This window comes from Gracilinanus agilis, chromosome 4, assembly GCF_016433145.1.
Source record: "Gracilinanus agilis isolate LMUSP501 chromosome 4, AgileGrace, whole genome shotgun sequence".
Lineage (NCBI taxonomy): Eukaryota > Metazoa > Chordata > Mammalia > Didelphimorphia > Didelphidae > Gracilinanus > Gracilinanus agilis.
The window spans coordinates 98116726-98130987 of NC_058133.1; the positions used below are offsets into that span (position 1 = coordinate 98116726).

The following is a 14262-nucleotide window of genomic DNA, read 5'->3' on the forward strand; positions in this document are numbered from 1 at the left end:
GGGAGAGGGAGAGGGAAAAGGAGAGAGAGAAGAAGGAAGAGGAACTGAGGGAGAGGTGGGGGTTATGAAGGAGAGGGAGAGGAAGAGAGAGGGAGAGAAAGAGAAAGGGAGAGGGAAAAGGAGAGAGAGAAGGAGGAGAGAGGGACAGAGAGAGTAAGGTGGGGTTGTGGGGGAGAGAGAGAAAGAGAGAAGGGGGGAGAGAGGGAGAGGGAGAGGAAAAGAGAGAGAGGGATAGGGAGAGAGAGAGAGGTGGAGGTTGTGGGAGACAGAGAGACAGAGAGACAGAGAGAGGGACAGAGATAGGATGATCTGGAATATAGTCACAAAGGAATTAGAATGTGTTTATCAGGGATCTTCATAGGAAAATATAACTGATAAAAAAAATTCTATTCCCCCCTCCACCTCCATGATACCAATATTTCTGACTCCTCCCTCAGCATGTAAATGCTCCTAGCTCTATAAGACTATCAAAAGAATTCCAAACATGGCAAAAATGAAATTTCTATTCATTTAAAATTAAACAGTACAGAAGGAAGAAGGGCTAAACCACCAGCTTGCCAAGATATCCAGAAGCCTAGCAATAGCATCCTATACTTTTATTATCCCATCACCACAGGGCTGACATCTAAGCCCCTCAGCTGTTCCTCATCTATTGGTCACAGAGGCAGACAGATGAATACACTCACTTATTGGGAAATATTAGAACAAAAACCATCATCTGTCAATCCCACACAGCCGGCTCCAAAGTCACTTGCGGATCACCTTGGCTCCCTCCCCTCCTCTATACAGAATAAAGAAACTCAAGCACGTATGACTTGAATATCCAAGCGATGGCTACGTGCATGATGGATTCATTTTTTAAAGTTAACTGAATAGTTATGGGCTAAATGTGTTTGGTGGGGTGGGAGGATGTATGTAACTCAAACCAGTTAACTTGAATTTTTCATTTTTCAACCAGTTACTCTGGCCCAGACACAGCCATAACGTCCTTATTTCTGCCAAACAGTGGGCAGACCGGAGGCATTCCTTTATTTTGGCTGGTTGAGTCCCTTAGGGGTAAATCTAGCCTTTTGCCACACAACACAGCTTCTGTTGATGTTGCTAGGCACAGGCATCCATCCACTCCCTGAGCGTAGATGCATGGATATAGCAGGCTATGGCCCTAAGCCACATTTCTACTTTCCATAGTTTTTGTTACTCAGTTTAGTCATTCTGTACACACCAATCAATGTCACATATCACATTAACTGCTAGAGACTGCTCAGCTGGCCTCCAACTTATTATAGCTCCCAAATGCGGCAACTAGACCTCAGCTCTAAGTTTTGTACCATCTCCTTAACTATCTTTGAGTTCTTGCTTCCACTATGGCAGTCCGGTCTGCTTCTGATTTCTCAACATACTTTTTAAAGGCCAGTCATTACCATATTAATGATACAAAGACAATATATGTACATATATTATTTAATATACTTTATTATCATATTATCATTATATTAAATACATAGCTATTATTATAAAATTAGATCCTTTTAAGCCTAGATTTATTCATTTTAAAAAAAAATCCAGGATTTAAAACTGAATTTTTAATTTGAAAAATAGCTAGGGCAGGGGGGAAGACTCTGAGGTTTTCCTCTGGCTGGGAGAGGGAAAGTAATGGGGAAGGTAGAGGGATCATCTGGGTAAACTTCCTCTCTGCAAACTGATCTCTAAACCAGCAAGCACTTACTTAATACTTTCCACATTTCCAAAGCCCTTTCCCATCATTAGTTAATTCACCAGATGCTAATAGATTTATTTATTTTCATTTTCCACCTACTAGTTAACCTCTAATGAACACTCAGATGACTCCAGTACTGGCATCCTCTGTGTTGTTCAGCACTATCTCAATTAAAATAGCAACATAAAGAAAAGGGGATTGCTATAAGGGAAGGGGGTGGGAAGAGAGAGAAGCTGGAGGAATCCAAGGAAATGTTAGCAGCGTCCCAAGGCCTAACGGATATAACTTATAAAGCCCCCAAAGATGTTGAAAAACTTTCAACTAAAAATGTGTCTCCTCTGTTGACTGGTTAAATCCCATACTTGACAAAATCACCCCAGCAGGTTGTGAATGATGGATGAAATGGAACACTCCTGCCCACCCGGTACAGAGAGTGCTTTGGCAGACCCTGATATGTTGTAAAATTTAGCTCAGATCTAATCAGAGAAGACTCCTTCCAGCCCAGAAGCCTGAGCCAAAAAAGGAAAACAAAATTTCTCAAGCATGTAAGGTATCTGTGGGGGTAAGGGTATGTTTTTCTTGGAAGATACTGATTTTTCCTTCCTCCGTCTCCCTTACCTACCACCCTATTCATCAGGAGCTCGGGGTAATCTGCTGGACAAACCATGCCGGCTGATCAGTCTGGAGATGAGCATCTTTCTCACCTAAAATGCTAACCCCTGTTTAGGTAGGCTTGGATGTGAATTTCGAAACGTTACGATTCGGCAATTTGTCGTGATTTAGAATTTTCCAAAGTTCATGGACAAGTTGCGGGCTAAAACCAAAACAAATGAGCGGCTTTATCTTGTCAGCAGAACAGAAACAAAGAGGCTCCCTGGGTCTCCTCAAAAGAATGTTTCCTTCTGGGGATTACGCTCTAGAACGGCAGGAAAAGCTGAAGCACCACTGTATTCCCAGGCACAGCCCACTCCCAATGTACTTGGCCTTTTTCTCTGGAGGACAAAGTGAAAACAGAATCACAAACCTTCTAAAAACGAGCCCTTTCAGTGTTTTGGTTGGATTTCTCCCTTAGCACAGTGGTACCCTCACAGATGATTTAAATGGGGGCACTGTTGGTTAGAATCTTGGCCGTATTCATTCAGCTGCCTCTGATGTACGAGGTCCTGGATGGCAACACTACTCCCTCTCTTAGGGTTCTCGCACGTCCCTAATAAACATAACTTTTATAAGGTGGGAAAAACACACTAATACTCTCCAGGGAGAAACTAGGTTTTACATTGCCCCAGCTTCTCAGTTGGATTCCAAAGACGTACACCTGTTTTACTCATTTTAGTTAAGGGAAGACCATTTTTTTGGGGGGGGGATATAGTTTCTTTGCCCCGAGAGAGAAGTTTAAAGAAGAATTTTAAAGGGTGTTCTCCCCACAGCACCCAAGATCTAGATGGTGCATGGCAGCCGGCAGATAAAATTCTGTTCCAAGTGGATCCTGATGAAATACTCAAGTCACTCTTTCTCAGTAAGCTGGGAGTGGGGTGTCTCTGTTTGTTTTTTTGAGGTGTGAAAAGGACATCAACGAATGTGATTCTGATCCCTGCCTAAATGGAGGCCTGTGCCAGAACCTGCTCAACACATTCCAGTGCAACTGTGACGGAAACTTCGCGGGCGAGCGCTGTGAGCTCGACGTAAGCGACCTCTCCTTCCATGTCTCTCTCTTACTGTGGCAGAATCTCTTTCAGCTTCTCTCTTACCTCATTCTTCGAATGGATGATGAGCCAGTTGTTGAGTGGGGTGAACAGGAAGACTACTAAAGAGTCTCAATCCACCTTCCCCCATGTGGGAGCCATTGAGACGTAAGGATGGGTGCCTTCCTTGGGTGGGAACGTTAGCTTTAGAACTTTAAAAAAAAAAAAAAAAGAAAAGAGCAATCAAAGTTTTCAAAGAAGTCCAAAGATGGTTTTGAATAGAATACATTTCCTTGTGATAGCTTTAAGCCTGGTTAGCACAAAAACCTGGAGCATTTAGAAGCTTTTTCACCCAAGTGGGCAGGGCAAGGCTGCCATCATGAATCAAATAAGGATGGATGGTTCTGTATGACAGTCAGAAAAGGGGCTTCTGCTCTTCTATCCATTTCTGTAGCTAAATTTATATTGAGATTTGCATGCATTCACTGCTCTTCTACTGTCTTTTACATTACTCCACTTGGACCTATCTTTTATGACAGGATGGTCTAAATTTGCAAGTTAATGATCGAACCACCTTTGTCTCCCATCCATGTGGCTCTGCAGAGCAACTTAAATGAAGCGGTCCTACCTCATTAGGTTAGAATGCATTTAGATACTTGTATATGTGTATCTACATACATATACACATATGTGAGAGAGAAAGTGAAGATATGTGTTGTGTGTGTGAAAGAGAATGATTAGCTAAAACCAGGACATTTTAAGTCACTGAAAATTTGGTAAGTGAATTCTTGAATAGAATTAGTTTCAATAGAATAAATTATATCTACTACAGCTTTATTTCTGATCTATCAAACATTCATCCTTTAAGCAAAAAAAAAAAATGGGCTTAGTTTCCCTGCACTTTCTACCCTTCTATCCAAAGAGAAGACTTTTCCCTCAGATTTATGCATTTTGGAGGTTATTAGAGATTTTTCAGTGAATTTCAGGTTACCAACCAAATCAATACACTAGTGCTAATCAATGTTTATATACAAAACAGGAATCAAATAGAATCTCAGATGGCTAAATCTTTTTTGACCTGGTTTTTGCAACATTTTACAAGGAAATTTGTTCTATAGACCCAACTCTTTGAAAAATGCACACACACACACACACACACGCACACGCACACGCACAGAACATTGCCATCATACCAATGATATTTCCATTTGAAAATCATGGGGCAGCACAGTACATATAAAAATAAGATGTGATAATAGTGGTCTGTCCTGTTATTACATATTACTTTTCAGTAAGTAAAAAAAATGATCATTGGAAGAAATTTTACTTGCTACCATTTTTGTATCTCCCATTGACCTGGTACATAGCACTTGGAGAATTACAAAGTGCTTTACATCTATTTTCTCATTTGATCCTAACAAAAACTGGGTGAGATAGCTGCTATTGTTATTCATATTTTATAGATGAGAAAGCTGAAACTGCAAGATGTTAGGTGACTTGCCTGAAGTCATACAGCCAGGAAGTGCCTGAGACCAGGTTTAAACTTAGGGCTTTTTGACCCCAAATCCAGGCCTCTATCTCCTACATCAATGAATCAATCAGTAAGCTTTTATTAAGCATTTACTCTATTCCAGGTACTGTGATAAGTGCTGGGAACAGAGAGGAGAAACCAAAACAATCCCTTCCTCAAAGAGCTTTCCTTCCAATGGGGAGAGACAGCGTATACATAAATTGGTGCATACATGAAATAGAGTATAAGGAAGGTAGCCTTAGAAAGGAAGATGCTCACAGTTATCTAACAAAGCAAGCTCTTTTCTATTTTAGTCCTGTGCCAATAAACAAATACATTCTTAATTTAGATCCTAAAGCATCAATAGCATAAAAATTTTTTAGCATATGCCCACATCTCCCTTGGCTTAAATATATGAGAGTAATAAATAAGCTAGACACTTCTTAACATTTGTATAAATCAAGATGTTTTTTAAATGTTATTTTCCAGTGGAAATGACCAGGGTAAAGCTGAGATTCATCTCTTTATACAATATTTCTCATATCCAAATATAACCCTCTTTGGGTTATTTAACAAAGAACCCCCAGAGTTGGTACAAGCAATATTTCCTCTGTGCAAGGGGTTAATTCTGAGTGGAATTAACTTGAAATGAAGAAAGCTAATTTTTTAAAATATAGAAATTAGAAGATTTCATAGAGCAAGTATGCATCATGTAGAAATGTGCCAGTTATTTCTTGTGGGCAGATAGCAACCAATCTCAAAGTCTTTGCCTTTTATATTCAAGGATTTCCCCTATTTATCCACTTTCCCTGACTGCCACACTGCTGTCTCAGATGATTTCTTTAAAGCTACAACAAAGGACTGGTGTAATGGCCCTTCCCATCAACCATTCCAGTATAATCTTGTACCAGATAAGAACCTGCCCCTAGCAGAAGACTATTCAAATATGTAAACGATTTCATCCACACTGCAAACATTAATGAAGGATCTATTTCATAAAAGTAGTACATAAGATCACACATCATATAATCCAGTTCATGCCATTTAACATATACTGTGATTAAAAGATGGTCACTCACAAATACTTTCTCTATATGTACAACCTTGATGCCATTAACTTCACTGTGATTGTAAATTACTTTTCTTATTTTCAAAAACTTTGTCATCCTGAAGCATCTGACTTTTTTTTAAATGCTGTCTTTTTTTGTATGTTTGTATTCTATACCATGTTATTTGTGATCATAGCTTTTCCACTTCTTTACATTAAATAAATCTCTACCTTTGTCTCTACTGTGCGTCTTCTACTTCTCACTTCTATGCCGATGGCTTTGTCTTCATTTGCTTTAAATGTGCCATGCTCCAAGAGAACCTACTAAATCTAACATGTCACACTGATGCAGGAGACCTTGTTTTTCAGCCTTCCATATTCTTTTTCTACAGGCAAGTGTCAGTAAAGAAGCAACCAAGGACACCAGGGCCATTTTTGGTCTATAAGCATCTTATATTCAATCCTCTTCTCTCTCTCTCTCTCTCTCTCTCTCTCTCTCTTTCTCTCTCTCTTCCCCTCTCTGGAGACATTTCAGGATGAATCAGATTCTTATCTATTCTGATCATTAACTTATTTGTACTTTCTCTATTAAAACCGCCCATCCTGATATCCTTCTCAAGATACAGACATCTTTTGAAAACCTTCCCCAATCATTTTTCTTTACTAAGCTTCTGAACTTTTCTCTTATACCATGAGGATACATTTCATTCTATTCACAAGTCAAATGCCACAGGCAGATTCCATATGGATATTTTTGTAACTATGCCTCTTTAAGCCTGTTAGTTTGGAGGGTATCATCACCATCATTGGAAAATAAACAGGTGGGAAATCTGTGTCAGGGAGCAAAGAGTTGTGGGAGCAAATGGTTTGATATTCTAAAAGCATTTGTATTTCCTCACCATTCAAAGTAGGTGTTTTTTTTAACTAGAGAGTAATTTTTTAATGTAAAATCAAATTTCTTTAATGAAGAGATTTAGTAGCCTCAGGAAAGATATTTTCTTTCTTGAAAGGGTGAAAGACAAGAGTCTGAGACTACAATGATATGGGTTAGAAGCTAAGGGAGAAAATATAGCCATCTTTCTTAGTAGTCAACTTTGTCACTGGTATAGATTTATTACTACCAAGCATGAATTTTGTAAGCTTTTAGAAAGGTCACATACAACTCTCTGATATTTACTTAGAGTCCATGGAATTTGTAAATGAATAACTGCTTCAGGAATGTGATCCTCCTCAGGAAAAGTCTGATTCTGTCTGAAAAATGGATCCTTTTGGTTAGGGGAGTGGAGAGGTGGGGAAAGGTTAAAGACTTCTCATGTTTCATTTAAAAAAATATATTCCTCTGAGTCAATGAATTTTTATTTCTCTTTTGACAAATATTATAAGTTTCCATTCCATGAAGTATGCTGGTACATCATTATTAAGGTATTAAAAGAGAGACATAGCTCAGCTAAGACTTCTTGCCTTCAGGGAGCGATTAAATCTTATCTACTAAAAAAGGATAACATCAACACATGTGGCTATAATGTATATTGTTGTTTAATTATTACATTCAAGAGGTGCAAACCAAAATGTTGTATGATGTCTAAGTGGAGGCAGTTCTGACTGATGGAGGTTGGAATCAAGAAGGAGTGTCCCTGAAGAGGTGTTTTCAGAAGTTGGGACTCTAAAGGGGGGTTAGGAATTCAGCAAGTGAAGAGCAAAAATGAGGATATTTTAGGAAGAGGAAAAAGTATGAGCAAAAATAAAGAGGCAAGAAAATGCAAGAAAATGAAAGCTAGGAGAGCAGACAGTGGCTGGTATGCCATATGTGAAGATGATTTAATGCTCTATTTTTCACATCTTACTTTAGTCCTAAGTAAGAACTTGATATTTAACTTCTGACAGAGGCCAACCTGATATTACTGTAGACATAGTGGAGAAATCTGCTTGGGTTAATGGTACAACTAGATGGATCTGTTAAAAGAAAATTCTTTCCCTTTTGGGCTTTTTACTCTGATTAATGAAGCAAAACTCAGGATGAGAAATTTAAAAGAGTTTATAAAAAAAGTACTTCAATGGGGCAACACATTAATGGGCTGATCAGTGAAGATCAACTGGGCTTTCAGGGTGAACAAAGGGATATGGTTAAAAAAGGATTTGTTGAAAGAAAGGGCAGAGACCAAGATGGTGCTGACAGTCATTCCGCATGAAAGATGAGTAAAGGGAATTGGGCTGTGAATCCTAGGAAAAGAAATGAGAATTTTTTATAACATGATTTTCATCATGAGATAAACAAATTTTGATTGGTTCCCATTGGCAACAGGGAGATCCTTACAGCTCAGTTCCTCTCTCTGTATTGGAGCCTTTGCATCTGCATATTTGCAAAAGGTAGGGTATTTGATTTGCCTGTCCCAAATCTCAGGAAATGCAGACTGAAGGAGGCCCACTCCCAACTGATTGATCCATAAGACTAGGAATACAATAGATCAGAGTCAAGATATTTTTCAATAGATCCATAACAATGAATGCCCATACCCAAAGAATGTTAGTTAAGGGACCAAATTCAGACTGGAGAAGCATCTAGTGGTGATGTTATAAGCCTCTTATCTCTGATGGAGTACTGTTCAGAATTTTTCTCTTGACCGTAGGAAGATGTGTTCATCAAATCTGTGAATGGCAAAAGCTGAGAAAGCTAGCTATTAGATGACAAAAAACAGTATTCAAGATAATCTTGGTAGCTGAAATGATGGACTGAGTCTAATGAAATGAAATTTAAAGACATAAATATGAAATCCTACATTTAGAATGATAAAATCAATTGTATGAGTAAAGGATTAAGAAGCTCTGACTTGATAGACATTGGAATGGAAAAAAGATCTAAAACTTTTAATAGCTTGAGGCAATGGTGAGGCTTCTAACAATTAAGACAGCATTAGGCTGTATCATGAAAAGTAGTTTCCAGATTAATAAAGAGAGGACAATTTCATTTTCTCTAGATCATTGGACTATTTAGGGGGCCAAATGACAATGCATTTTGGAAACCTCAAAATACCTCACTACTTCAACAAGACTATTATATGTCTATAGTTATAGTTGCTGTTTTTGCCAGTATTAGTCAGATCACCTCTGGGACAATGGGGCACCTCTGGGACAATTTCTTTTTTTTTAAATTAAGTTCATTTATTTAATTAATTTAGAATATTTTGCCCATGGTTACATGATTCATGTTCTTTCCCTTCCCTCCTCCCACCCCCCCCATAGACAATGAGCAATTCCATTGAGTTTTACATGTATCATTGATCAAGACCTATTTCCATATTATTCACATTTGCAAGTGAGTGATTGTTTAGAGTCTACATCCCCAATCATATCAATGGGGCCATTTCTGAGTGCTACATGTTAAAACAGGGTTTGCTGAAGGGGCAGAGACCAAGATGGTGTCGACAGTCATTCCACACGAAAGGTGGGTAAAGGGAATAGGGCTGTGAATCCTAGGAAAGAAATGAGAAATGATCACAGTAGCAACAATAAATGATTTTGCTACAGCTTTTTAAACTTGTAGAGCACTTTCCTCCTCATAACAATATTTTTTCCTTCCCCTTTATAGATAAAGAAACTGAGACTTAGAGAAATCAAGCAAAGCCCACAGTTAATAACTTGTCTAGAATTTGATCCCAACTCTCTCCCGTCTCTAAGAAGTCTGCCATTCTTTATAACACATGGGGCTGTGGGGTGCCCTTCAGAAAGGGAAACTTGTTCTGTTTGTCCCTAGAATAAAATTAGACCTACTTGGAGGAATTAGAGAATAACTGTGGGTTCTATAAAGAGAAAAACTATGTAAGGATTAGAGCTGTCCAACACACAATTTAGAGCTCTCTGGTACTGGAGGTGTTAGTTACCCAGAAACTGGGTAGCTCAGGAGTGCTTTGGAAAGATTCCTCAGTTGGGTAGGAGATTGGACGAGATGCTCCCTAATGTTCTTTCCAAAGCTAAGGTTACATTATAATTAGTAAGGAATCCTAAGGCACTTTGCACTTGCCTTGTGATTATTTTGTTATTCTTCACAATAGTCTTCTGACACAAGGTAAATAATGATATCTGTGTTTTGAGATGAAAACACTAAGGCACACTGAGTTATATGACTTGACCAAGATTACCCAATGAGTTAGTGGAAAACTGAGGTGAGACAGGATTGATCGGGTGTGATCATTAACACTTTGAACCACACTTTATAATGAAGAAAATGTTGGAGAATGAGAAATGTCCCTAAGAATGTATTTTTAGATGCTCCTGATTTATCATGCCACTTTCTCAGGAAAAGAAAACCTAACACAATCCACTCTGCCCTACTTAGCGTCTGAAGGGCATCTTTGTCATGGAGAGCACAGATGGGCTTGCTATCTCTCACTCTTGTAATTTATAAAGCAGGTTCAGGCAGCACCTCACAACCCATCACACAGTTGGTGTCCAAGCAATTCAAGGCATCTTGGGATATTTTATTCAAAAACAGTGGTGCATTTTTTTTAATTAGGTGGAAAAGTAGGCTTGATTAGAAAACTACTCAAAACTAGGTAGAACTAAGTCAAAGAATTTTCACTGTGACCATTGTATTGGATTACAGTGCTTCATGTTGTTCTGATAGTCAGAATTCAAAGGAGAAAAGACTCATTTTTTGCCCTTTTACTGGAGATAGCTATAATGGATAAAGTATTACCCCTGGAGTCGGGAAGGAGGGAGTTTGAATTGATCTTGACACTCACAAACTCCCTGACTCTGGATGAGTCATTGAACTTCTTTAGAGGCAGCTGGATGGTGATGTGCTTGGAGTCAGGAAGACTTCAATTCAAAATCAGCCTCAGACATTTAGTAGCTGTGTCACTTTGAGCAAGTCACTTAACCCCTGACTACTTCTTCAACCATAAAATGGGGATTATAATAATAGCTACCACTCAAGGTTGTTGTGAGGAAAAAATAAGATATTTGTAAAGCATTTAGCATGTTGGCATGTGGTAGGTGCTCAATAAATGCTTTCCCCCTCTCTCTCCCCTTTTCCTTCAAACATGCTATTCCTTTAAAAATTGCTGTTCTATGTTAAGTGTGCAAGGCACAGTTGCTAACTATAATGCCACTCCCCTGATCATTTTGGATAAGGTAGAAATTAAAATGGGAGCTTTCCTCCATTAGCATGTGAGCTATCCATTAGACCCAACTCTCAGGACCTTTGATCTGTTTTTGGTCAGGACTCTGAGGTATGCCTTTTAAAAACAGATGTTCTTCCAACTGTCTCCCTAGAAGAGGGCAGCCTGATTTAATGTGTCAACAATGGTTTACTAATGGGAGCTAGATTACATGGCCAATTTCTCTGCAGTAATTATCAAAATCACTTATCAAAATGTGTTTCCCCCAAAATAACTTTATAGGATCACAGAAGAAGCTACCAAGAGCATCTAGATCAGTGGTTCCCAAACTTTTTTGGCCTACTGTCCCCTTTCCAGAAAAATATTACTTAGCGCCCCCTGTCACATACTATCACCACCCCTTTACAGTTATTCACCACCCCCAAATGCACCTGTGGCCATCACCACTGTCCTAGATTGCTGCAGCACCCACCAGGAGGCAATGGCGCCCACTTTGGGAATCACTGATCTAGAGCTTCTTTACCTTTTTTATATCTTGGATCCCTATGGCAGTCTGGCAAGACTTAGGTACCCTTTCACAGAAGAGAGTTAAAAATTTTTTTTAATAACAATAGGATTACAAAAGAAACAGTTATATTAAAATGTAGTTTTTAAAAGATTTTAAAAAACAAATTCATTGAGTACTGGTTAAGAACTGCTGGCCTAGAATCTTATCAGTATTAGAATTATGAATGCCTAATATCATTTATCAATGAGAAAACATTTCTTAAGCACTGACTATTCACTGGGCAATGTACTAAGTTCTGGGGGTTACCAAAAAAAAAGTAAAAAGAGTCCCTACCCTCAAGGAGCTCACATTCCAATGGAGAAGCTTTAATTTAACTTAATTTATGCTTTATCCAAAATGACTGGGGAATGACATTTTGGCTAGTAATTAGCAATTTTTAAAGGAATAACATAAGAAAACACAAAACACTAAAACTTTTTTTGGACTATTTATATGATTTTATCTATATAGAGAACTACTGGTGAGGAAACTATCTCCACCAATGCAGATTTGTACCAGCCCTCAATTTAAGAGTTTTCTAATGTTGCCTGGGCAACAGAGGGGTTCATTGACTTGCCTAGGTTCACACAGTCAGTTTGGATTAAAAGTGTAACATGAACCTTAGTATTTCTGCCTCTGAGGCCAATTCATGCCTTGGCTACCTTCCAGAACACTATATTTAAACAAATTTCATATTTCTTTAATTTTTCAGAAGGTAGTTCAAGATTTTTCCAGTGAATCCAGGGCATTATCAAGTAGGAGACTTCACATTTGGAAAGTGTAGAAGAATGGATCAAAGGGTTATAGAATTAGAGCCAGAAGAGATCCCCAAAGTCATCCAACCACTCCACTCACACTTTACAAATAAGAAAACTGAGGCCCAAAGAAGTTAAATGACTTCCTAGGTTATTAGTGCTCTTTATACCCCCTGAAATTATTTTGCATTCTTAATATAACTATATATATTACATATATATAATAAATATAATTTATCTTTACCTATCTTAGCCCATGTTATAAGGATAGCTAGATGGTGCAGTGGAAAAAAAGGGTCTAGAGTCAGAAAGACTGAATTCTTCATGAATTCAAATCCATTCTCAGCCACTTATTAGCTATGTGACCCTGGGCAAAGTAATTTAATCCTGTTTGCCTCAGTTTCCTCATCTGTAAAATGAGCTGAAAAAGGAAATAGCAACCACACTAGTATCTTTGTCTACAAAACCCAAAAAAGAGGTCATGAGGAGTCAGACACACCTGAAACAATTTAACAATACCCATGCTATCTTTCCTATTTCATCCCGCATCCTTATGGAATGAAAGTTTCATTAGTTTGGACACCATTTTGTTTTTGTCTTTCTATCCAAAATAGCTAATATGGAACTGGATCCATAGGACACATTTAATATTGATGAAGGTTGATCTGAATCAAATTGAGCTGCCCAAGATCACACAGGTGACCTTGTGAAAAAGAAAGAGCTGGAGTTCAAACAAGTCTTCTGTTGGAGTCATGGACAGGACTAGTTAGCTTCTGATGTCATTTTCAACTCTGAAATTCTAGGATTATTTGAAAAGAAAATCATCTGATTCCCAATCTAGTCCTCTTTCTATCACACTACACCAATTCAGTGACATACCTTAGAGAATAGTCTTTGACTCGAGCTTTTTTACTTTTCACATAAAATTGAAAAGGAGCATAAGAGAAATTCCAGGTTTTTTTTAAGTTTGCCACTTGCTTGGATGTCAGAAAAATTGAGGTTACTCCCTAAATCATGGAGAGCTATAGTATTTAAAAAGCTATAGTATTTAGATCACATCATCAATGTCCCCATGTCATTAACAATCTGTGAAAAAAAGCAAAAAGAAACAAACTGTGAATTTTATGGTACTATAAGGTTAGAATTTTGTTTTTTAAGTCAAGCCATACATAAAAAATATAAAGGCTCCTGAGGATTAAAACAAAAGCTGGGAAAAAGACTTAGATGCCATTCCAAAGCCTACAGAAACTGTGTACAAAGACTACAAAGTCAATGAAATTTTAGAAAGCAACAAGAAGACTTATGGAAACAAAAGAGAGAAGGCCATCGTGCCCTGCAACCATAGCTGGAATATCATATGCCATCCAGGCACCACATCTCCTGGTAGATATGACAGAACTTGACAAGGTCCAGAAAAGGACAACAAGAATGAGAGAAGAAATAGGGGTCCAGTGAGGAACACCATCTTCTTAGTGAAAGAGTAAAAATGAGATTCTTTACCATGAAAAGAAGAATGAGATGGAGTATCCAAAAAAAAAGAAATTTTAATATGTCAATAGGAGCTGTGAAAAAAAATACATAATAGGTGATGTGGAATTTCTTTGCCAAATTCCTAAACACTGGAATGAAGGGCACCCTTTGAAACCAGAACATGGTTGAGACAGAAAATATAGATTGATCCCAAAAGAAATTTAATGAATCTATGAAACAAATCAATATTACAAGGAACTATTATTTCCTTGTGGTTAAATCTCTCTCCACTAAAGCAAGTCAATGGAATGAAGAGTGTGACCTTTAGTAGTTCAATTCAACTCCATGCATCTCCCAAAAGAATTAACTAACAAAACAAGCAAATGAGCCTGAATAGCATCTCATCAATGGTCACA

At 38.1% G+C, this 14262-nt stretch overlaps 1 protein-coding gene across 1 annotated transcript in view; it reads left to right on the forward strand.

Moving 5' to 3' along the window:
• CRB1 (crumbs cell polarity complex component 1) overlaps window positions 1-14262 on the forward strand; it is a 189528-nt gene that overhangs the window by 140894 nt on the left and 34372 nt on the right. The window contains exon 10 of the mRNA XM_044674912.1: window positions 3273-3399. Within this exon, the coding sequence (XP_044530847.1) occupies window positions 3273-3399 (127 nt within the window). The remainder of the gene's footprint in view (window positions 1-3272; window positions 3400-14262) is intronic.